This window comes from Lactuca saligna, chromosome 4, assembly GCF_052625555.1.
Source record: "Lactuca saligna cultivar CGN05327 chromosome 4, ASM5262555v1, whole genome shotgun sequence".
Taxonomy (NCBI): domain Eukaryota; kingdom Viridiplantae; phylum Streptophyta; class Magnoliopsida; order Asterales; family Asteraceae; genus Lactuca; species Lactuca saligna.
Window position 1 is genome coordinate 6,679,819 of NC_136420.1, and position 25,730 is coordinate 6,705,548.

General features: G+C 32.9%; 2 protein-coding genes across 6 annotated transcripts; one reads left to right on the forward strand and one right to left on the reverse strand.

The window, feature by feature from the left end:
* The first annotated feature begins 8,656 nt into the window (after window positions 1-8,656).
* LOC145039243 (uncharacterized) lies at window positions 8,657-9,550 on the forward strand. Its single transcript, XM_078987324.1, has one exon. It carries the CDS (start codon window positions 8,657-8,659, stop codon window positions 9,548-9,550), a length of 894 nt encoding a protein of 297 aa, XP_078843450.1.
* A 1,451-nt stretch (window positions 9,551-11,001) lies between these two features.
* Window positions 11,002-24,095, reverse strand: AMSH2 (associated molecule with the SH3 domain of STAM 2). Of its 5 annotated transcripts, XM_078989068.1 has the most exons (10): window positions 23,888-24,095; window positions 18,506-18,611; window positions 17,270-17,335; window positions 12,927-13,182; window positions 12,757-12,846; window positions 12,587-12,667; window positions 12,436-12,510; window positions 12,290-12,352; window positions 12,160-12,212; window positions 11,682-11,955 (listed from the first exon to the last, which is right to left on the reverse strand). In XM_078989068.1, the coding sequence occupies exons 4-10, from the start codon at window positions 13,098-13,100 to the stop codon at window positions 11,778-11,780; spliced, it is 714 nt and encodes a 237-aa protein (XP_078845194.1). In that variant the 5' UTR covers window positions 13,101-13,182; window positions 17,270-17,335; window positions 18,506-18,611; window positions 23,888-24,095; the 3' UTR covers window positions 11,682-11,777. The 5 variants fall into 5 exon arrangements, 4 of the variants coding, with proteins under 4 accessions (XP_078845194.1, XP_078845195.1, XP_078845192.1 ...); XR_013679959.1 differs by lacking the exons at window positions 11,682-11,955; window positions 17,270-17,335; window positions 18,506-18,611; window positions 23,888-24,095 and adding exons at window positions 11,002-11,330; window positions 11,417-11,622; window positions 14,037-14,174; XM_078989069.1 differs by lacking the exons at window positions 17,270-17,335; window positions 18,506-18,611; window positions 23,888-24,095 and adding an exon at window positions 14,037-14,174 and having other exon boundaries at window positions 12,605-12,667.
* Between the last annotated feature and the right edge of the window lie 1,635 nt (window positions 24,096-25,730).

Sequence of the window (25,730 nt, forward strand, 5' to 3'; positions counted from 1 at the left end):
ATGCCATTTTCATAAAAGTAACATCGTAAAACTATTTGTTCCAAAAGTGTACATCACAAAAATCAGAGTATGATCATAAAGGAAGAATTAAAAAATACGAAAAGTTGTTGATGCATGTACAGTCACGCCTACGTCTTCCCACGATCATCTGGAGTACCTGAAACTATTAATTCAGAATTGTATGCTAAAGTTTATTGAGTTTCCCAAAATACCATACACCATAATATACATACAAGCATACAAATATTAGCCTTCAGTCCATGATTGGTCCGCCCAACTTGCCTCCAACATAAAGTTGGTCCATCCCTGATCTTAAGCATAATGTTGGCACGATTAGGGATGAGATTTAGAACCTGAAAACCGGACTGGAACCAGAATCGGACCACAACCGAAACGTTGCAACCGAAACATGTAAAACCAGTTTGGGTCACGGGTTTAAAGAATGGCTCTATCCGGGTTTCGGGTCCTTCGAACCCAGGTAAACCGGGTTTAAGAATCGGAACCGTGTTAGGAACTGGAACTGGTATTGGGGATCAGAATCGGTTTCTGTGAAAAGTTTAAAACATAATATCTTATTTGTTTGAAGTCAAATTAGCATGAGGTTTTTTTTCCACAGTATAGTTTATAGTTTATACATGATTTTAGACTATAATTTTGTCATTTTTTAGGTTTATATTCATTGACTTACAGTCTTTCAAAGTCGGGATATCAAAACTAGAAATTTTATGTCTTTCAGCTTTTTTTTTTTTTTTTTTTTTTTTTTTTTTTTTGTATTCTGTGACGATTTTAAATCATGCATATCTAATTCGTTTGAAGTCGGAATATCATGTGTTTTTTCCAATGTGTAGTATAGAGTTTGTACATGATTTTAGATGGTAATTTTGTCATTTTTGGTTTCATGTTCATTGATTTATAGTCTTCCAAAGTCGGTATATCAAAGTTACGAATTTTCTATTTTTCAACTTTATTTTTGTATTTTGTGAAATTTTAAAACATACATATCTAATTTGTTTAAAGTCGAATTATGATGAGGTTTTTTGCAACGTTTCGTTTAGAGTTTGTACGTGATTATAAACTATAAGTTTGTCATTTTTGGTTTAATATTCAATGACTTACAATCCCCCAAAGTTGGGATATCAAAGTTGAAAATTTCAAAGTTCAACCACTAAGTAATTACCAAAAAATTCCAGTTTTCCCGAGTTTTTTGGTTCTATACCCACTTTATCCGGTTCCATCTGACCCACTTTGATGTTTCCTGGTTTTCCAATTCTAGATCCACTTTACCCAGTACCTTTGTGACATCCCCAATTTCACGATCAGAAAAGACCGATTTGTTTATGCTTTGTTTTATAAAATCAGAGTAATCTTTTAAAGAAAACGGTTGCGGAATTTGTTCTCGAAACAAGATATGATAATAACTTATCACAACATTTCTCAAAGAGAATGTATTTTCATTTAATAATAAAACCTCGGGATGTCATGTTCCGATACAGACATATAAGCATAAACAGAACCTACATTTAATTACACTAATGATTTATATCTCCTTTAAATCTCTCTGTGAAATATGTCTTCGTATTAATACATGTGATACAAAGAAAACTGAGTGGGTCGGGCTTAGGAGCCTGGTGAGCATATAGGGTTTTCATCCCACAATGTTATATCATATATTTATAAATATAGAACATTCAAACTTGTACAATTTCACCATAGAAAGGCAACTCTTATCCCACCCCATCGATCCTCACAACGACACGATCTAAACTCTCGTATCTAAAATTTTCCTCTTTACCCGATCCTTACTCACGGATCTAAAATTATTATCTTCACCCGATCCATACTCACGGATCTAAAACTAACATTTTCATCTGATCCATACTCACGTATCTAAAACTAACCTTTTCCCCTGATCCATACTCACGGATCTAAAACTAACCTCCTGATCTGATCCATACTTCCAGATCAATAATTGTAGCCAATCCATACTCCCGGAATAGGGACAATTAACTATACCTTAATCTTGATCTGATCCATACTCCCGGATCAATAACTGTGCCCAATCCATACTCCCGAACTAGGGACAATTAACTTAGTCTTAATCCATACTCCCGGACTAATAACAAGTTTTATCTCTTTACCTGATCCATACTCCCGGATCTAAAACTAACATCTTGGTCTAATCCATACTTATGGATCTAAAACTAGCCTCTTGATCTCATTATCCAACTCATCCTTTTATCATACACCAACTATCTCATCTACCCATGTTCTACCCAACATATTTGTAGATATAAAATACATATACAATTTAACTCATTTAAAAACTATATAAAACATCCATTCCACACTCATCTCAAATAAAACACAACAATATATAAACACATAGTACGTATTTTATAACAAATACTTCATATTTATGTGTTAGAAGAAAGTAACCACACACTCACACATATAAACATCTTTATATTATACACATAACACGTATTTCATAGCAAATACTTAATATTTATGTGTTAGAAGAAAGTGACCACACACTCACCTGATTAGAAGATGATCGGACAACACTACGGCTTGTAGAAATAGTATTCTTCGGTAGATCTGGAAGATCTTCACAAAAATTGGCTTCTCGCGGGCAGAGCTTCGGCTCGGGAATTGCACATCTCAGGATCTTCGGGCTTCGGGACTCGATTTGGGTCTCGGGATGATATCGGGGCTTCGGGGGGGGGGGGGGGGGGGGGTTAAAATAGGGCTTAGAGGGTGTATCAGGAGTGGGAGAGAAGAGATAGAGCAACCAAAATCGGCTGACCCTCGATTTCTATTTATAGGGTCATTTTTAAGCTCTCATGTCGTGAATTTTAAGTTCTCACATCTTGAATTCAATAGTCATCAAGTGCGTCATCACCACTTGCGTCTGTCAGGCTCCAGAAGTCATAAATATTGAGTTCACGTCGTGAACTCTGATAGTTTTGGGGTTTCGCGCCCCGAACTTCAGAAATTCATAACTTTCGCATACAAACTTCGTTTTCGACGTTCTTTATATCCACGCGCAGGTGAGATTATGCTCTACAACTCTCGTTTAGACTTCGTTGACTAATTTTGAATTTAATTTAAATATATTATTAATATATTATTTTTAGTAGCCCGGGACAGGAAAACTCCATTTGAAATTCATAACTCCTTCATCTGAACTCCGTTTTCGTCTGTCTTTTTATCGTTGGACTACAGTTGATGAGATCTTAAATTCTCTTTTAGATTGTTTCAGCTAAAAACCGCTCGATCTCAAATCGAGTATTCGAGCTGCATACCGTTAAGTCGAAACTTAGAAAAATCATAACTTACTCATACGAAGTCAGATTTGGACGTTCTTTTTATGCACGCTCATGGTTTAACGAACTCTAGGACTTTAGTTTAGATTGCTAAGGCTAAATATCACTCTAACGTAAATTCACTTTTTACGTCATTCAGTGTCGTGTCGGTTCTGTCGCGAAACTTCGACAGGTCATAACTTCTTCGTTATAACTCGGATTTCGGCGTTCTTTATATGCACGGAAACCTTGTAACATATACTATAACTTAGTTAAGATTATTCATTCTAAATAATCTTTCATAAAAAATCATTTTTGATGCCTATCGTCTCTAAATTGACTAGCCCGGATCTACGGGCGTTACAACCTTGCCCGAAACCATTTCTTATACACCAGTCCAGTTTTCGGTCCTACAAAATCTCATAATCGGTTCTCGGGTTTTCCAGGTCCGGGTTTGGACCCACTCTCATCACTAGGTTCGCCTGAGTATCTTGGCCCATCACACAAAGCAAGGATCGCCCTCCACTTATGTCAACATATATAATAAACAGACAAACAAATAATCCAACAACATGTGCAACTGTTTAAACCAGTCTACCTGTCTAACAAATCACTACAACATGTTTACATAATATAGGTGACTCATATCACACTCTACGATACAACCGACAGATCACCAAATGAACGCATAGGTGTATGTAATCAGGGATAAGATAAACAATCGAATAAATGATCTCACTCTAAAGCCACAACCTATGACAATTGGGGAGTTCATGTCATCAACCGTCATTAGAGATTAGCATCGAAAAACGATGATAATAGAGCTTTTCATATTTCAAGAAAAATATGACCAATCATATAATAGGGTCAAAATGAGTAACCAAAAAGTTACACCACTTTTTTATAATGGTCACTGTACTTGGAAAGTATACAACAAAGTGGTCTCAATGATATAAATGTTGTAAAAATCTAACTCCGATTGAAGGACATGATTTTTTAAAAAAGTAAACATCAACCGTGTTAATAACGCTATTAACGTCAAAATGGTATAAAGAAATCAGTTGAGTTTTGATCAACGTCACAAAAAGGAAAACCGTAGTAGTCAAAGAGATAAGAACTTTAAAATGAAAAATGTCAAAAATGAAGTTTATATGAAGAAAATACGATTTTTAGAAAAATATAAAATACGGGATAAAAAGAAAAGTTAAAATTTGGCAATGTAGCCTTAATGAAAGTACTAGTAGAGAGATACACAAATATATAAAGAGGGTAAGAAACAAGATTCATATAAGGAATATATGAATTTTTATAAAAGATTTAGAGGTGCACGCCAAGTGCGTGCCATGCTCTACGCGCACGTCTAACACCCAGATTCGTCAAGACAAGAGAGACATGGACCATAAGAAGTGTGACATGTGGCGAACTCTGATGAAGCCACGATTCGAATGCATGTCGCGCGTGAAGTGCATCGCGCGCATAATCACTATAATTAAAGGTGCTCCCAATGGCCTAAAACTTCGGGTGCAGTAACATGGATGCTTCAGATTAAACTACTAGAGTGAGTTCACGACCCCATTTCACTGTTTTAAAAGTTTTACCTGTAGGGAGGGGGATAAATGCTTATCAAACTAATTTATCAAAATATATTTATATTTATAAATATCAATCTTTATATAAATCATGAAACCTTAGGATAATGTAGCTATATATACTATACATAGTTGTAAACTATGATATTATGCTTAAGAGTTATCATGTTCGATAATCTTGGAAGAGATATTACCTAGATGTTATAATAGCCAATTTCCTAGGATAACATAATACCTAGAAGTATTACTGGTCAAATATAGGGATATGCACTATACCTAATCGTTACTCTCCCTAAATATCCAGTTTTCAAATTAACCATAATTATGGTGTGTGTGTATATATATATATACACACACATATTAATGTATGTATGTATGTATACACACACATACTAGATAATTATGACATCTAAAAGGTATAATTATCAAATATAAAAGTAAAAGGGTTTATATTGTGACAATTACAGTAAATCACTAAGAAAGAAGAATAAAAAATAAAATACCTAAGGTTAATGTGTTAGTGAGCTGTTATTATTCATCCTTAGCATGATTAAATTCATCTACCCCAAACTTGTAATCGTTAATATTACGAGAGTTAGATAGATATGTATAGATCTATATGGGTTTTGACATCCCCACCTGCGATTGATAACTACAATCCCGACATGATAACTTTGTAATTACTCACTATTCGACATCTAATGAAGCGTCGTGCGGGGATATTACTAGTCAGACAACGTCAATTATGGGGGCTCATGGTAATACATTACAACCACCTTATAGATCTAACTACCAAGAGGGACACCTTAGAGTGGTAGATAAAATACATTAGGATTAATAAAATATCTTAAAAGACAATAAGATAGAATTGGTAAGTATCATACAAAGATAGTAAATTAGGATTGGTAAAGTATCCTCTTATTCAAATCTCATATTGGTATCATTGAACCTCTTGAAAAAATCCGTAGAAAATTCCTTTGGGTTGGGGGTGAAGACAAGTCAAAAATCCATTGGGTTTCATGTTTGAAAGTTATAACTTCAAAAAAGATATTGGTTTGGGAGTGGGATCCTTAAAATCTCAAAACCTTGCCCTCCTCACTAAATGGTGGTGAAAGCTCAAAATGGACCGAGACTCCATTTGGAGAAATGTGATCTATAGCATTTATAACCTTAAGATCAAGTCGACATACCATGTTGCTAATAAATCCATATGTGGTGTATGGAATAATGTGGTTATAGTTTTCCATAGTTTAAGCGATTTTGGTTCATGTCTCCCTGATATATTTCCTTTGGCAGAATTTTGTATATGCCCTTACTAAACATCTAAATATCGTATTTGTCCACTCTAAACTCTAAATATCATATTTGCAATTCTTAATGTTTATTAATATCATATATACCCAAATTTAATTTTTTTAATAATTTTTAACATTTAATAATCTTTTTTTATAGTTTTAAATAATTAAAATTAAAACAAAAATAAATTGACCATAATGCCCTTTAATCTTAATTCCCTTCTCGACACATCAATTGTATTTCTCCCAACCCCTAAATCCCAATACTTTACACATCACTTTCGATCGCAAGTTTCCCCTGTGTTTACAAACATTCATCTTCTATTATTGAAGAATTCCACATTTGGGTTTTCTCCAATTGCACGTAATTTCGATTAATTAACTGGTTCATCATCTTTGCGTGTACACATACATAACTATCTTCTTCTCGCATTATCTTGATTCTTCCCTTTGAACATTCAATAACGATTGTTGGGTTGATAGAAAATGGCAAAAAGTGTGTCGTTGAATCGAGTTATGACAAGCAAAGGGTTGATGAATCAATAACAAAAGAATAAGGAAAGGGGAAGAAATTATGGAAGAAGATGAAGTATCAGCTGGTTAAATACCACTCGTTGCTTGCGTAGATGAAATTGAAAAAAAAAACAAATGGATTCTTTCAATAGAGGTTTGTGTGATGTTATTGACTGTTGGGAATTCCATTTCAGATTACAGAGATTTGTGTGATGTTATTTACTAGTAATGTTGCAATAGGAGGGGGCTTGTATGGGTTATGACATGAACAAGCTTTTATAACTACATAATTATACAGCGTGAGATGAGGTTGAGGTTTTCTGCATCTGAAATAACTTCACAGCTTTCAAGAGCATCTATGGTGTCTGATTAGGTAGTGAACACTTATTGGAGGAAGGTCTTTGTTTATGTGATTAGGTTTTCATCTCCATAATCATCTGTTATGTGGAGGTAGTCTGAAGCATATTGAAGGCTGATAACATTCTAGGAAATGAGTTCTAGCTTTATACTGTAACAAAATAAGTTCAAATGATTTACATCCACCAAGTATGTGATGTGCTGCGATGGGAGGTATTAATAAGAACGAAAACTAAAGATAGGGAAGTAGGCATATTGGAATTTAGAACTAAGGGCATTATTGTCCATTTATAATGTTTTTTTAATTATAATGATTTAAGATAATGAAAAAGAATTATAAACCAATAAAAATTATTCAAAAAATAGATTTGGGTATATATGATATTAAAAAACATTAAGAATGGCAAATACGATATTGGAGTTTAGACCAGACAAATACGATATTTAGATGTTTAGTAAGAGCATATCCGAAATTCTGCCATTTCCTTTAGTCTAGGCTAATGGAAATAAATTTCTTTTATGGAAAGACCCGTGGTTGGATTCTATTTCTCTATAGCAAAAGTTCATGCATCTATACGCCTTAGAGAATGTAAAAAGATGTTGTATTGTTGATCGTTGTTCCATTTATGGGCATACGTGGTCTTGGGCTCGAAATCCTAGCCCCCAAGAAGAAATCGATGAACTCTTTAGTCTCTACTCCATTCTTGGTTCCTTACAATTGGGCACTAATTCTGATGGAAATAGCTTCAATCTATCTAGTGATGGTATCTTTTCAATGGAAGTTTTAAGGCTATCTAGATTCTAAACTCTCTTCCAACTTTGGTATTTCAATCACGTGGACTAATATGGTGCCTCTTGAAGTCTTATGTTTTGTATGGAAAGCAATGATGGATAAATTACCCGTTGTTGATAACTTGATACATAAGGGTGTAGTTATCTCTTCTATTATATGCCGACTATGTGGTGTTAATGATGAAAGTGGGGAATATCTTATTCTTAATTGCAATATAGCGGTTGCTATCAGAGAACGGATTCGTAAATGATGTAATATTCTCTCCCATCAATTCTCTGATGTCACTGAACTTATAAATTTCATTGTTCAATGGGATAATTATCAAAATAAAAAGATGTGACTTATGAACATATTTTATTGTCTGATTGACAAGCAAGAAATAACAAGATTTTCAACAAAATACCAACACAACTGGAATCACAAAAAATATAATATCCTTGTCCTATAGTTGGGTTAAATATAAGGTTAAGATGACAAATTATTCATGGGGTGATCGGGTTAAAATGTATTTATTATTTTTAGTCCTCGTTGCTAGTTCGTTGGTATATTTTTAATATATTTTGACCGTTTTTAAAAAAATAAAACTAAAAATGCAATTAAAAATAAATAAAAATAAAATACAAGTTTGTTTGACTCATGTACCGCCTACCCCTACCCCTACCATATCCCGAGGCCACCTATATTAGCCGTCACTATCTATGCAGACAATCATACCTAGCCGACTAAAAACCCAAACCATTCATATTTACAAACAAAACTTTAATTCATAAGATTTGGGAGAACAACATCGCGATTGATTACGAAATGGAGTCCACGACTTTATCATCTTCTTCTTCTTCTACCAGTCATGATGATCAACATCCACATCCTGATGATCATGTGACTCAATCGGCAGCTGAGGATTCCTTTGGTTTCGAGCATCTTCAAATTAATGCTTACGGTGGTTCTCATACGCAACAGTTGATACCGGAGTCTGCGGAAATTGATGACGAGGATCTACAAGAAGAAGAAGAAGAAGACGATGATGATGAGGCGGAGGAAGGTGATTTTACGTTTATGTGCATAGGTGATAACGATTCAGCGATTACCGAGGACGTTGAAGGCGGCCAGATCCGGCCGGTGTTTCCTCTATTTGATCAGACTCTGCTATCAGGCAGTGAGTACGATGAAGGAAGACGCCGGTTGCCGATTTCTGCTCAGGTGGATAAGGTTTTCATTGAATCGCCTCGACTATCTCCGTCGTCAGGAAATGAAGAGACCGACGGAATGGCTACGGGAACGTTCTGCTCTTTGTCAAAAGAGTCGGACAACGGCACGAAGGAAATGAATCTGAAGAGCAACTCCACCGGATTCTCGAAGCTGTGGAGATTCAGAGACAAAATGAATCGGAGCAACAGCGATGGGCGTGACGCATTCGTCTTCCTAGATGGTCCCGATCGCACAACAACGTCGGAGTCAAAAGCCGACGCCTTCGACCGATCAAATGTCAAAGTCAACGCCGCCGGAAAGGAAAAAGTTGTTAAAAAGGTATCGAAGGCAAAAAAGGGAACTGCATCAGCACATGAGGTGTACTTGAAGCAAAAAGTAGGGCAGACGGAAGAAGAACGGCGGCGGTCGTACCTACCCTACCGGCCGGGAGTAATGGGGTTTTTCACGAATGTGAACGGTGGTTTAAGCAAAAATGTGCACCCCTTCTAATTTAATTAAGGTCTTGGATGATGAAGTTTGTTGGTAATTTGGATGTGTAATGTTATTAAAATTGAAATGCATTTGTTAATTTGATTTGGTTGACTGTTTTTGTTTAGAAGCCATGATCAAATTTAGGGGCAACCGATGGCTTTGTGAGGAAGCTGCTTCTGCTTGTATAATTTATAATTACGTGACAGATTTCTTTTTATCAAAAAAGATATTGGGTAGAATGGAGTTGACAAAAAGGATATTAATGATTATGTTTCATTTTCATAGTTGATTAATTTATGTAACCAAAGTTATTAAAAAGCTGTAAAATTGGTCTTTATGCTAAAGTAGATTGGCTTTAAAAAGTTTTCGATTTCCATGGAAAAAGTCCGAAAATTCTTTTGGTTTTGGTTCTAAATTACTTGAAACGACTGACTTATCCACTTATTTGTTTTTTTTTTGTTTTTAAATATAATTTTAGTATTTTAATTTCTTTTGAATATTATTTTAGTGCTTTTAATTTTTATAAAATTTTCCCCTTGTCTTGGTTATGTTTATTTAGAACAACCCATTAAACGACTGTTTTCAATTTAGGACTTAATTCATGCATAGCTTTTGAATTATGTACTATGTAGGCTTCGATTCATGGTCGTATATATTAAATAGTTTACACACCATGTTTGTATCTTATTATATAATAATATCAAGTTTTGATTGCTTTACGAATTATTTGAAGGTATAATATCAACCTGCGTATCTTTTCTTGACCATCAACAATCGTACATTGACATTATTTAACAAGTTATGGTAACTGATATTTTAGATACAGTTTTAGTGGCACTGATCCAATAATTTTTTTTCTTTGGTGCCTAGCGATTAATTATATGCCCGTGTCGTGTTTAAAACGAGGTGAAAATGGTTTAAAAGTCGCAAACAATTTACAAGCATCTGGAAAATTTCAAATAAGCGATAAATTGGAAAAACAAAAGTTAGCATTGAGGCCCATTAGTATATACACTAACCCAACAAATAATCATAATCAGCTATATATAAAAGGATCAAAAAGTAGCCCAAGGACTTTTGTAGTTTGGTATCCTTTTCTTTTGCTAAGTATTTTTGAGTATTTGAGTTGTGTGAAGCCGTGAAGGGCCGCTACATAAAATTTATCAAGATTAAAACAGTTCTTCAAGTTTCAGTTTTCAAAACCCATTGAGGCCCTCTACACCTATCCCTAACATACAAATTACATTACATTGTACTAGATTAAAACCAGTTTTAGTACAATAAATGATATCTTTGTATCATTATTATTTTTTTAAATTGTTGTTGAGACGTGTATTTGGAGGCTTCCCAAAAAAATGTTTTGATCCCTAAAACGACCCCAATAACCAGAAATAACTTCTATATATATTTAAAGGTACAAAAATGTGGTGCTGATCCATTAAACGACCACAAATGGTCAAAAAAGGCATTACCTCATGGCCAAGCGAGCGTTTTATTTATTCGGCAAAAGTTCGAATAGAGAATGTTTGACAAAAAATACAGCAAAAGTTACCCATATGTTTTATTATCCGGTTTTCAAACTGGTTTTTTCCAATGCGGTTTTAATCCCATCTGTAACTTGTTATATAGAATCAGACATTTTACTATGAAGACATGTTGGTGCAACAAGGTAACGAGGATCTTTTTATTCCTCATTTCCGTGATTCTGGTGGACCAATCAACCCTTTCAGCTAGACCAATGGGCCACAAGCCCACAACAGTACTGCTGCGTATTGGGCTTTTGACAACCTGTCTTTTCCTGAAATTTACGTATCTATTGACTATTATTATTTCAGATTCAGTTTGGTGCGTTGAAATCGCTTGATGTGAATCAAAGATTTTTACCTTCTCATATGGATGTACACTCTGACATCGATAGTGGAAACACATAATCAATCAATCTTCTTCGTGTGAATATTATTTACATGTATGGCGATTGTTTTTGAATCCAATTTAGTATTAACTTTGTAGTTGGTTTATTCCAGCACCTTCTCAAGAGCCCCCTCTCCTTGCACCACCATCAACCGAAATTGTAGCCTTGGATACTGAATCTAAAGTAACAACCTTATACCAAGTTGGTATGAATCGCAATTTAATCAATAACAACATATACACAAATAAATATATTTACAGGAGCTTTTGTAATTTACCGCACTTGGAAAGCTTTATGTTAATTAACAGTTTCACACCAAAAGAGCTTTTATTATTAATGACGTAAATCAAATACTTCTAGTCTGAGATTAGGGTTAAGATATATATTGGAGCAGTCTTCATAAATGGAAGCTCCATTGAGAGGTTCTGAATGGGTGTGAAATCCAGTCTCTTGGCACTCCCTCACAATTTTCATCCCATCAGGGTCGGATAATCGAAAATACCCGTAACTCCTTACATGCAATACAGTAAATGAGATCCAATTTGTAAAAACTTTAATGTGGAAAACACAAAAACCTCAAATAAGGACCAAAAAAGCAAGAGAATTGTTTTTTGGATCAAATTTGAAGAAATCAGCTACACAATAATGTAATTTACACTAAATTAACAATCACATCTGTTGATGGATACCAAAATAAATGTAGGGGAAGGCATACCTTGATGTATCTGTGGGAGCCATGACAATAGCAACTGCCTCTGGTACCATCACCTGCAGAGAGTAAATAAATAAATAAATACGAATACTGATTTTTTTTTTCATTTATCTTATTTATTTGTAACATATACCTGATAAGAATATTGTGTATGTAGATCAACTGATGACATAAAACAACTCTGGGAAGGATGTGTCTGAAAATTAAAGAAAAAAATAGCATATAATTTATCAAGAAAACATCTAGTATAAAGAAAAATAATAATAATTGTATTCATACATGGATCCATCCAACAGGGAAAAGGGATTGTTCATTTTGAATGGCAAATATTTCCTCTTCATTAACAGCCTGACACTATCAATAAGCAAAACAATATAAAGTCTCACATATATGAAGAAAACACTATAAAAAAAATAAAAATTAAACGCACTTTTTTTTTTTGACTTACTGTGCTAGAAGTAGAATCTTGTTTTGGTATTATAAGAGTTGTTACATAATAGGTCCCTTCTTTCTGGAAGCAAAAATGGATACAGATACTCAGTTCCATAAAATTACTTTGACCATAAAAAATGGTCAAACTTCAAAGATAAAAGATCTTACAAGAAAGGCCCCAAGAACGCCACATGTCTCCAGATCCTTGCTTGTGTTATCTTCCGCAAGATCAAGAAAGCCATCTAGCAACTGTGTCGACTAAAAGGATAAATTTTTTTAAAGGTTAATAACTTCATTGGGTCCCACAAGTAAGTAAACTGGAAGTGTAAAAATCTTACTAAGTGAACATCTTTGAGGACTCTAGATGTTGTTGACTCGTTGACCAGACTTGTGATTCGTGAAACTTCTGCTGCTCCATGTGGTGGTGCATTGTGTATGCAGGAGATTATAGAAGAAGGGTAAGAGTGTGTAACTTTGAAAAAATTAGGCTGCATGAGACCTAATTTGTTCATTATGATGTTGGCTGCTAGTGATAAGTGGGAATCTTAGATGCATGAGCTCATGTCAAGGTTTACATCTTAGATATGTGCATTTCTGTAAACAAAACAAACATACATCTGATCTGAGTTCTTGTGAAGAAGTTCTAAAAGTACGACACTAATGAGAACCATTTGAATGTTCTTTGATTAAACGTGTTATTGTTCAAACAAAGATAGAGGTGAAATTCTTCAGAATAGGAAAATGGATTCAAAAGTTTTTCATGAGCCATAGATAAGAAAGATCATATTGACCTAAACACGAGTGGCTTACTGTCGCCCAATTCATTTTTGAACCAATTACAGCCTCGGGAGAGGAGATAATTCATAGTTTCTGGAGAAAACCTAAGTAGACGAAAGGTCTGTTTAGAAAAATAGGGATCTCTTGGATCAAAAACTATCAAGGTTAGCATCGAAGGGGACTTGAAAGGGGATTATATTGTAAGTATAAGCCGATTATCCTGTAACCTTTTCAATAATAGTGGATAGCCATTCTCCGGGTGCTTGTTCTTTTGTTAGATTATGTATTTAGTTAGTTGAGACTTGTGATTACAGTGGAAAATTTGTTGAAAGTACTCATAAATTCAACAGTAAGACAGGGCAAATCTTATCCCGTGGATCATTGATAGGAGCCAAAGGAATTTGACTACGTTTTTCCTTAATCTTTGGCGTTAACTTATCTTACGTATACACTTAACGATTCATTCTTCCATTAACACCAGGCCGATTACGAATATGAAAGGGAAAACCCTACAAAATTCTTACAGGCAAATAAAAACAATGAACAAAAATCAAATCAGACACACCAGAAACTTGTTGTGCTTGTGCTCAATATTGAATTAAAGTATGAATTACATATCATCTGAAGAACTCCAAATAACAAATTGATCATGGAAATATGTGCTCACCGACCTGAGGGAGAACGTTGCAGCGAAAGCGAGGAACCTTTTGGTGATCTCGAACAATCTACCTAAGTTGCATCGATCTTTTTGCCCAACTTGTCAATTTGATGCGTCCTTCTTTCTTCATCGTGTACTTATCTCTTTCGATCTGTGTGTGCCCCATTATTGGGAATAAACAGTCAAAAATATTCCCACCCGCCAAATTCAGCAAACGAATGATAGCAGAAACTGTAGAATAATACCTAATTACGAAATAGCCCCTCATTGGTTTGTGACTATTCAAGTGGATTAAGAGGATGTCTCCTGAGTTTTTTTTTTTTTTTTTAATTAGAAAAGTGTTTTTAGATAAAAGTATTTATTTGCTTATAATGGTGGTAAAAAGAGTTTTTTAAAAAATGTTTCGATAAACTTTTATAGTGAAAAAGTCAATAAGTTAATAAGTTAAAAAGTGTTTGGCTTAAAAAGTTATTTTGGCTGAAAAATCATAAACAGTTTCAAAAAATTACGTTTTACATGCTTATTAAAAAGTGTTTATCCAAAATTATGGAAAAGCTATTCTGAAAAGTGTTTTTGATTTTGCCAAACACTTTTTTTGACTTATTACCTTTTCAAAAAGTCAATAAACAAATAAACATTTTTCAAACGTAATCCCAAACACTCCTTAAGATCAACTGCATCTTTCAAATTTCACTCAAACGATAAGCAGTTTCTATTCTAATTACGAAATAGCCCTTCATAGATTCACAATTCCTCAAATGAGTTGAAGGTCAAACCTGGCATTCGCTCATCAATCAACAAAAATGTAATTATTCTTTAAAAAAAAAACAAAAAACAAAAAACAAAAAACAAAAACAAAAACAAAAATGTAATTAGGCAAAATAAAATATTATTATTTATTTAATTTGATCACTAAATTTTTATACAATAAGTAATTAAACTTATAAGTTATCTTTTAATGGATACATGATTATGAAACCTACGTGGAAGCATAACTTTTCGAAGAAATTCAATTACCTATTGTATAAAAAAAATAGTTTAGTGACCAAACAAGGACGGATACATGATTTCGTAGTAGGTGTTGCCGGTGACACATTTTTTCTTTTACGTAGTGGCACAAATGTAGAAAAAACGAAAAATTCAAAATTTTTTACACTGTATCCGAAAAAATAAAGGGGATATCGGTGCCACTATGGGCACCATAGTGGAACTGTCCCTGTGACCAACTCGAGTAAATGACAATAGGTGATTATGTTACAGTGACATTTTTATTTTTTATATTTTATCTTTTTAATAACATTAATTAGAATAAACTCTACCCATATAATCTTAATCTTCTTCTCTTTTCATGAACGAGACCTTTATCAGGAGTCAAATCAACACCACTTTTATATTTCCTTTCATCTGTTTATCCCTTCTAACAGGTTGTACACGGACGGAGACATCTATCCCGTTACCGGTTGGAGCAAAGTATGTTGACGTCATTATCGACACGAGCGAAGACCTAATATTCTTCTTTCTCTTTTTCATGAATGAGACCTTCAACAAGAGTCAGACCAACACTACTTTTTCTATTTCATTTCGTCCATTCTTCCCTTCTAACCGGTGGTACATGAACGAAGACATCTTTTCTATTACCGATAGGAGCAAAGTACATCGTTGTTGTTACTGGTATGAGCAAAAGACGTCTTTCTCTCTCCCCCCTTCTCTAGCAACACACTGACATAGGGGCGATTCAACCACGACATCCTCTACGTTAAATGTATAAGCCAAAACCTGATTCCGCTCAACGTCAGTGTTGATGTCCTGATCTAAATGTTGGACATAGGTTCCGATTTGCATAACTCGTTTGTCCAAAATTTGATTTTGAACATTTCCGAAGTATATTCGTCTATATGTGAGAGATAGAGAGATGGGTTGAATGTGTGACCCGTAATTTAAATATAAAACAAATAGAAAAAAGTATAAAAAATGATGGATGAGTAATGGCATGACCTATTGCCACATAAGCTTCCTCGGTGCGTCACACTTCCAAGTAGGCTCGGTTACCGGGAATCTTTAAAAACTAACAAAAATGACTCAACTTGAAAAAACTTGTAAGTTTAATGACCTATTATGCAAAAATAATGGTAACTAAATCGGGTAAATGAAAATAATTAATTGTGCGGCAATGATATTTTTCTAAAGAAAAATATTATGACGTGGCCATAGTGGTAGAAGTCAGCCGATCATGTAGCATCGATAATTGGGGATCCGTTAAAAATTAACGAATGTGACTTAATTGATATGTAACTTGTAAGTTTAATGATCTATTGCTAAAAAAATAGTTAAGTGACCAATATGGTAAATGCAATAATTGATTGTGTTATAGCGACATTTTTCTTAATTACTAAATATGCTTTTTTTACACGATAAATTTAAACAACTCCTAAACTAATCATATTTCCACATGTGTCTTATACGGAATTTGAACTTTCAATCTTAAAGGAAAAACATCACCTGATACCAATAGAATATAAATCATTTGATAATTACTTAAGGAGGCGATATCGGTTTTTATCCATTTACTTAAAGATATGTTTTGACTTTTATATTCTAATCATACATTTCTAAGAGAAAATATATGTGAATTGGTATGTATATATATATATATATATATATATATATATATATATATATATATATATATATATATATATATATATATATATATATATATATAATTGAGTGATTGTACTTTGAAAGGTTTACAAAAATGAGACAAAATAATAGTATGTTAAACCCTTTAATCTTGTTTAAGGTACTTGACTAATATTGGCAGCATCTTTTGGCTCAAAATCGAACACTTCATTCACACAGGATGTAATCTCGTGTGTTATTATCCTTACCAAATGGACCTTCTAAAATTCAATAATAAGAGAATTTACAAATAAATTCAAGTTAAACTAAAACTTATTTAAATAAAAATGAGGTCTAACATTTAAACTTTAGTCTTTTGGATAAAAACATTCCATAACCAACTAAAATACCCCTTATTATCCTTACCAAGTCCACTTGCCATTTCAAATAGATTACCACGCTAAAGCATGAAAAATATGATGTTTGATATTTAAAAAAAAAAGCAAAATAAGTTAGAACCCAAAGAAATCACTCGCTTATCTAATGTATCACTCCAAATCAATATACAAATCAAATAAAGAGCTTGAAACACACGAATTAAGCAACGAATTTAGGTTTCCTATATACCTTAGTAACATCACGCTTGAGCTTATTGACTGTTTCCAACAACGCATTCTCTCTCAACAAATTTTCCTAACATAACAAACCAAACTTATTAAAGGACAAAACCCAAAAATTCCCTTCACATGAATTAACTTAACATGCGTGTGATTTAAAGGTGTTAGCAAAGGTGGTTTTAGGGGGAAAAGTGCTACCGAAGGCGATTTTAGGGGCATAGTGGCCACATTACATGAACTTAAAAAGGGTAAAATCATAAACGGGTAAAAGGGTAAACCACTTGTAAAAGGATAGAAGTATAAAATCAAAAATGGGTAAAAAGGGTAAAAAGGTAAAGTCATGTGTAAGGGTAAAAGGTAAAGTCACTTGTAAATTAGTGGCTTGTGATGTATTTGAAGCTTCATCTAGTATAAATAGTAGCCAGACTTTTTCTACAAACAATCATAAAACATAATTAAAAAAGAGGAGTAAATGCAAAAAAAAAAAAAAAAAAAAATAGCAACATACATCCATTTGTGATTATTAATTTATTATGTCATTATAGTTTCAATTTTTATTTTTCATTTAACCTTCAAAAATCATACATTTTCAAGGAAAGAACATAAAAGGACTCACAATCAATATATTTTCAAAGACGTCTAAACAACCTTGGTTGTCCACAAAGTCTACATTTTTCCAGTCATTACCCTCCGATTCATATTCCTAAGAAATATATTAGAAATTACATAATTTCTAAAAAAAATAGCCCTTTGATTCTCTCGCCTTTTGTTCAAGCTTTAAATATATATTGAACAAAGTGCTACTCAAGCCTCTCATTAGCATAGTTTATAAGCAACTGATCAAAGTTTTTTTCGAAAATTCAAATGAGTTCTATAAAATATAAATTGAAGTTTCTATTATAAGATTAATAAATAAAAAAACTATATAATATACCTGAAATGACTCAAAGCCATAGATGTCCAAAATGCGTATAGACCTACTAATGCCCCCCTTCAGTGATTGATTAGTTATGTAGGGACAATTAAACACATGGAATGAATTTGTTGTAATTTAGAAAAATTTGTTGTAAAAAAGACGACAACACATGGAAAATGGAGATTTTTTTAGGAAAAATATATAAAAGTTAGAACCTAATGGGGACAGTTCATCAAAGCTTGGACAACAAGGTCCCCGACTCTAGCTTCCATGGGTAAAATAAGTTTAGCATTTTATACATGGCGTGTCAAAGTTAAGTAAATAAACTACCTTCTGTTAATCTTTATCCATACTCAAATTGTAATCCACTATTGTTGTGATATATCGGAGATGGTTGGATTGCAGTTGTAGATGAGTTCCGTGTAGGTTCCTTCTCCTGATATCACAATACAAAAGAGAAAGATGATCGTTAGTCGACGTCCGGAAGGAATTCCTGGGACGAAGCTTCGACGATCAAGTTAGAATGAAGTCTAAAAGAAATGAGAGTAAATCACATAAAAAAGAGTTCCATCCCCTTCTTCGTGAGGAAGAAGGATCATTTTATACCTGTTAAGAGGTGTATGCCCCTTAACTGATTATGTTGAGCATCCCCTCGTGGTGTGCGACATGGCAGACCCATATTGAAGGATCCTCTGTTACGTCTTTTTGCCTCATCCCCTCATTGGTTAAAGGAGAATCTTTTGATTTTATGATGATCGTGGCTATCGTCAGATAGGCAAGTGGAACACTCTGATTGGTCCCACGTTTGCCAGGGTGTTTTAAATCTCATCTTTTGATGAATTAGAGATATGATCTTGAGGAATTTGATTTTCGGTGCAAAATTGAAAAGGCGGGTTTGTCGATGCCTTCATCAAGCGATTGGGAAAGGGTTAGGAATGTATGTCATTTTTTAAAACCTTTTCGTGATGTTACTTTGAGGATTTTCGGGACACTTTATGTGACATCAAACACGTGCATTGAATATATATATATATATATATATATATATATATATATATATATATATTCCATTCGTACGCTGTTGGATGATGTTATTTCCGATTCTAGTCTTTGTGATATTGCATTGACCATGAAAATAAAGTTTGATAAGTATTTTGGCGACATAGAAAAAAATGAATTTATTGCTCTACTTTGCTTTGATTCTTAATCTGAGGAACAAAGTAAAGTATTTGGTTATACTACTTGAGGATCATTATGGAGAAAAGGGAGTGGAGGCCAAAAAAAATATATATCATGGATTTTATGTATGTATGAATGATATAATGATTATATTAGAATTCATTCTCCAAGTTCTACTTCAAGTACTATCGAGTCTACCACTTCATCATCGATATTAGGGAAACGCCAAAACCCGAATTTTATGGCACCTAACCCCCCATTAAGAAATAAACTAAGAGAAAATATGAAGATGAACATAGTTGAATCAAATGGGGAGTTAGAAAAGTATTTTCAAGAAAGTGTTGAAGACGACTCAGAAATATTTAATATTCTAGATTGGTGATTCCCGATTCTATCATTGATGGCAAAAATTGTTTTCGCCATTCCCATCTCAACGGTGGCTTCGGAATCCGTTTTAGCACTAGTGGAAGAGTTTTGAATCCGTTTAGGAGTTCTTTGGCTCCTAAGATTGTTGAAAGTTTAATTTGTACAGAAGATTGGATTCGGGGTAGCATAAGTGACACAATCGATTATGAACAAAGATTGGGAAGAAAATCAACAAATTGACAAAGGTAATTGTTTATCGTTTATTATTTTAATGATTGTAAATTTAATATCTTTTCCTTTTAATACTAACATTATTTGACTTTTTTATATTGAATTAAGCAAGATGAAGTAGTGAAGGTGCAAGAAGAACGAGTATATTTATGAATGTCTTTTGGAACTTGACATATTATTATTATTTTCCTTTTAATACTAACATTATTTGACTTTTTTTTATATAGAATTGAGCAAGATGAAGTAGTGAAGGTGCACGAAGAACGACTATATTTATGAATGTCTTTTGGAACTTGACATATTATTATTTTCATAATATGTAATGGTTTTCTATGTTTTCTAGATTTAATACGCGAGTCGTTTGGTAAATGCAAAATACATGCATATACATTTTTATCAAATAATTTAAATGGTTGACTTTGGTTGTTATTATTTCATCAAAATGCATTTGTGTATACTTTTCTTTGTCTTTCAATTTTGACTTATTTCTAGTGTTTTAATTTACAAAATTTCCATCCAAAACAATGAGTAATAAATCTAGTCTATATATTAAATTCTTTTTTGATTCTATTATGAGATTCACCTTTTAAACTAAGATTTTTAAGTATTTGTTTTTTTAACATGTTATTAGATTAGATTAAATTGTTAAGTCTTGATATCTCAAGTATTATTGACTAAAAAATCTCAATATTCGAAGTTTGAGCACGACATATTGCATTCGCTTGGTCTTTATCTGGAAGATTATATTATGTTGTGTTATACATTCTAAGGTTTTGGGATGGTATGTATCTGGTTGATCCGGTTTAAGATTCGGTTTGTTTGCAACACCATTTGGTTGTAGTTCGAACCCTAAGTGGGGGAAAAACGGGTATTTTGCTTGGAGGATCATCAATTTGTTCGAGCTTATGATTTCAAAAGAATGGATCATAGGGATCTATGGTTCAGGTATGCGAGACTTTGGTTCAAGATTGGTCAAGACGGGGGGCACATAGCAGGTTTCTATTAGATATATGTGATCAGGAATGCATGAGTTGTCTTCACAGCAGGAAGTTGTGGACAAGGAGCTCGTTATAGACATTGGTTCCTTTTGGGAATGCCAATGAATAGGTCAATAGTGGAAACACATAATCAATCTTCTTCGTGAGAATATTATTTTTATTTCTTTGCTTGTTTACGTTATACTCAACTATACACTGTTAGTTGATATTTCGTATGGCCATTGTTTTTCAATCCAATTTGGTATCAACTTTGTAGTTGGTTTATTCCGACACCTTCTCAAGCAAAACAAGAGTCAAATCTCAAAGACTTTAATGTCCCGTTTGTTTGTTATGCATGCCATGATAGAACACAACTACCTTATACTAAGAAGCACATTGGTATGAATCGCAATTAAATCAATAACAACATATAGATAAATGATATATGTTATATAGACGTAGCGGGTAAACGAGCAACAAGCTGTGCCGCAACAAACTATGTCATGCGGGTTAGCTACTAACAACATAAATAAATAAATTACAAGAGCTTTCTGTAATTTACCGGACTTGGAAATATTTATATTAATTAACAGTTTCACATAATGCAAGGTTTTATAATTATTATTATTGTAACATTAATAACGATAAATCAAATATTCCTAGTCTGAGATTAATGTGTGTGTGTCTATATATATATATATATATATATATATATATATATATATATATATATATATATATATATATATATATATATATATATATATATATATATATATATATATATGAGCAGTCTTCAAAAATGGAAGCATCATTAACAAGTTCTGTATCGGTGTGAAATCCAGTCTCTTGGCACTCCCTCACAATTTTCATCCCATCAGGATCAGAAAATCGAAAATACCCGGAACTCTTTACATGCGATATATGAGATCGAATTTGTAAATGTTTGGACTCTTCAATGTGTAAAATTTTATTTTCCCTGCTTTCTCTTCTATGTTAAGTCCTTTATCCCCTCACATATTGTTAAACAAAAAAATACGAGTATATTTCATTTTTTATCAATACCAAAAAAAAATCTTTCAGTTTTGGGCTCCATTCCTAGTATAATGAAAATTTTGATCCTTAAGTATAATTATTTTTTTCAATTTTCATCCCAATAGTTTAATCATTTCATTTGGAACAAGGACCAAAACAGTACAAAAAAAAAAAAAAAAAAAAAAAAAAAAAAAAAAAAAAAAAAAAAAAAACTCAAATAAACACCAAAAAAGCAAGAGAATTGTTTTTGAGGTCAAATTTGAAGAAATCAGCTACACATAATGTAATTTACACTAAGGATGTGTTGGGTAAAAACAGCTCTTAGCTGGAAGCGGGTAGAGAGTAGTTGCATCTTTTATTTGCTATATGAGTGTTTGGCAAAATAGCTGAAAACTTTTGCAATATATATAAAATTACATAAAAGGACAATTGATTAAAAATAAATAAATATAAATATATTTTTAAGGGTAATTCTAGAAATTGCTTTCAAAAGCTCAATAGCATTTTGTTAAACGCTACATGAAGTAACTTTTAGATTTGAAGCGTTTTGTTTAAATTAAAAACTAGACACGCGTACTGCTAAACATAACTTTTTGTTTAAACTAGAATGTTTTGTCAAAACCTAAAAGTTAGAAGCTCTCAAACGTTTCCAAAAGTTCAGTGCCAAACACCCCTTAAATTAACAATCACATATGTTGATGCATGATGGATACCAAAAATAGGGGCATGCATTCCTTGATATATCAGTGAGAGCCATGAAAATAGCAACTGCCTATGGTACCATCACTTGTAGAGAGTAAATAAATCAAAAAAAAAAAAATACGAGTACTCATTTTGTTCATTTATCTTATTTGTAACATACACCTAATAAGAATATTGTGCATGTAGATCAACCGACGACATAAAACAACTTTGGAAAGGTTGTGTCAAAAAAAAAAAAAAAAAGAATATAATTACTTTATCAAGAAAATATCTAGTAAAAAGAAAAAATAAAAATAATTGTATTCATACATGGATCCATTCAATAGGAACATGGATTGTTCATTTGGAATGGCAAATATTTCCTCTTCATTAACAGCCTGACACTATCAATGACCACAACAACATAAAGTCTCGCATATATGAAGAAAACATTAACAAAATCTAACCCTTTTTTTTATTGTAAAAACAATTTTGGTTTAGGAAATTTTTAGGGGAATTTTACAATAACTTCTAGCATATTAAGACAAGAAGCTGAGGTCTAAACTCAGCAAATTCTTCAAAATAGGAAAAGGGATTGAAAAAGCTAAACACGAGTGGCCTATTGTCGCCCAATTCATTTTTGAACCGATTACAGCCTCGGGAGAGGAGATAATTCATGGTTTCTGAGAAAACCATCCACCATCAATCATCAACCCTAAGTAGACGAAAGGTTTGTTTAGAAAACTAGAGATCTCTTGGATCAAAAACTATCAAGGTTAGCATGGAAGAGGACTTAAGAGGGGATAGGCATTCTAGGGGTGCTTGTTTTTTGTTTGATTTTGTATTTAGTTGGTTGTGACTTGTGATTACAGTGGAAAATTTGTTGAAAGTACTCTCATAAGTTCAACAGTAAGACAGGGCAAATCTTACTTTGTTACATGATCCCATTGATCATGATAGGAACCAAAGGAGCTTGAATAACTATGTTTCACCCTAATCATTGGCGTTAACTTATCTTACGTATACACTTAACGATTCATTCTTCCATTAACACCAGGCCGATTACGAATATGAAAGGGAAAACCCTACAAAATTCTTACAGGCAAATAAAAACAATGAACAAAAATCAAATCAGACACACCAGAAACTTGTTGTGCTTGTGCTCAATATTGAATTAAAGTATGAATTACATATCATCTGAAGAACTCCAAATAACAAATTGATCATGGAAATATGTGCTCACCGACCTGAGGGAGAACGTTGCAGCGAAAGCGAGGAACCTTTTGGTGATCTCGAACAATCTACCTAAGTTGCATCGATCTTTTTGCCCAACTTGTCAATTTGATGCGTCCTTCTTTCTTCATCGTGTACTTATCTCTTTCGATCTGTGTGTGCCCCATTATTGGGAATAAACAGTCAAAAATATTCCCACCCGCCAAATTCAGCAAACGAATGATAGCAGAAACTGTAGAATAATACCTAATTACGAAATAGCCCCTCATTGGTTTGTGACTATTCAAGTGGTTTAAGCCTTAAGGTCAACCGCATCTTACAAATTTCACTCAAACCATAAGCGGTTTCTATTGTAATTACGAAATAGCCTTCATAGATTCACAGTTTCTTAAATGAGTTGAAGCTCAAACCTGGCATTCAATCATCAAAACATAAACGTAATTACGTATAATAAACTATTATCATCAATCGGATTTCATCACTAAATTATCCTTTTGTGCAATAACTCATTAAATTTATGAGTTATCTGTAAATTAAGTTGCTTCTATTAATTTTTAACGGTTACCTAGCCTATTTGGAACTATGACTTTGGAGGAAATTAAATTATTTATTGTGTAAAAAATAGTTTAGTCATCAAATCGAGTAAATGATAATAGTTGATTGTTATATATATATATATATATATATATATATATATATATATATATATATATATATATATATATATATATATATATATATATATATATAGGGAAAGGATCAAATGAGAACATCTAAAAGGTTGAGAACGCAAGAACAAGTATATTCATTTGTGATTCCATGTATTCATTTGTGGCAAAATGATAAATTTTTATGCACAATCAATATTAATATGTTTTTTCTTTTCAATTGAATTGAAGCCTTAAAAATTTATCATTCCTCCACAAATGAATACATGGAATCACAAAAGAATATACTTTGTTCTCGCGTTCTCAACCTTTTTGGTGTTCTCATTTGATCCTACTATATATATATATATATATATATATATATATATATATATATATATATATAAAATTTTTATCTTGTTAATAACATTAACTAGAGCAGACCTCACTCATATACTCTTAAGACAAAACTGCAAAAATGATCCTTATTGTATGCATTTTTTTGGGGTTTTATTTCAAACCCCGACTTTTTTTGCTTTGTGGTCATTTTGGCCATGTCTGTACGTAAATTTAGTCCCTCATAAAATTGAAATGGCTGTAATGCCCTTCTGATATATTTTTTTTAATGTTTTTTCTATTTAATTTAAAAGAAAAAGAAAATAATTCATTTATTTTGGTCCACATCTCTCTCTCTCTCTCTCTCTCTCTCTTGGTTTGTGACCTCATCTGCAAAAAACAAACCTTATGTCTTCTTCACTATTTTCTCTTTACCATTGTTGGATCATTCAGCTTCAAACATAAAATTAGTTCTAAAAACCCAGACCACGAGCTCGATGTCTCTCACACACACATACATAGTCATGGATTAAATGATCAACCTCATATTCATTTGTTTGTTTCCTAATTTCTCGATTTGTGATTAAATTCAAACTACAAAATCAAACATATCAGTTTAGTCCGGAGCAGGCCTAGTTCTTATAGATCAACTCAATTTATCGAGGGGCCCAAAGATATTGCTTTTTCCTGTTAACGCAAAAGGAATGAATACACTTTGACTTTACTTATCAAATTGTACATGACACTATGTTTTATAACAACAAGTTACTGATGTTTTTACGCAATACCAATGCACAACTGACTTGCAAATTACAACTTATGTATCTTCGTTTGAAGAATAGTAGATATTATTGTCTTAGAATTAATAGT

Coding starts and splice junctions, on each gene's coding strand:
- LOC145039243 (XM_078987324.1), top strand. CDS start 8,657: ATGGAGTCCACGACTTTATCATCTTCTTCTTCTTCTACCAGTCATGAT.
- AMSH2 (XM_078989068.1), bottom strand. CDS start 13,100: ATGAACAAATTAGGTCTCATGCAGCCTAATTTTTTCAAAGTTACACAC. Junction 12,668..12,756: donor GCGTTCTTGGGGCCTTTCTT/GTAAGATCTTTT, acceptor TTTTGCTTCCAG/AAAGAAGGGACCTATTATGT. Junction 12,353..12,435: donor TCCCTGTTGGATGGATCCAT/GTATGAATACAA, acceptor TTTAATTTTCAG/ACACATCCTTCCCAGAGTTG.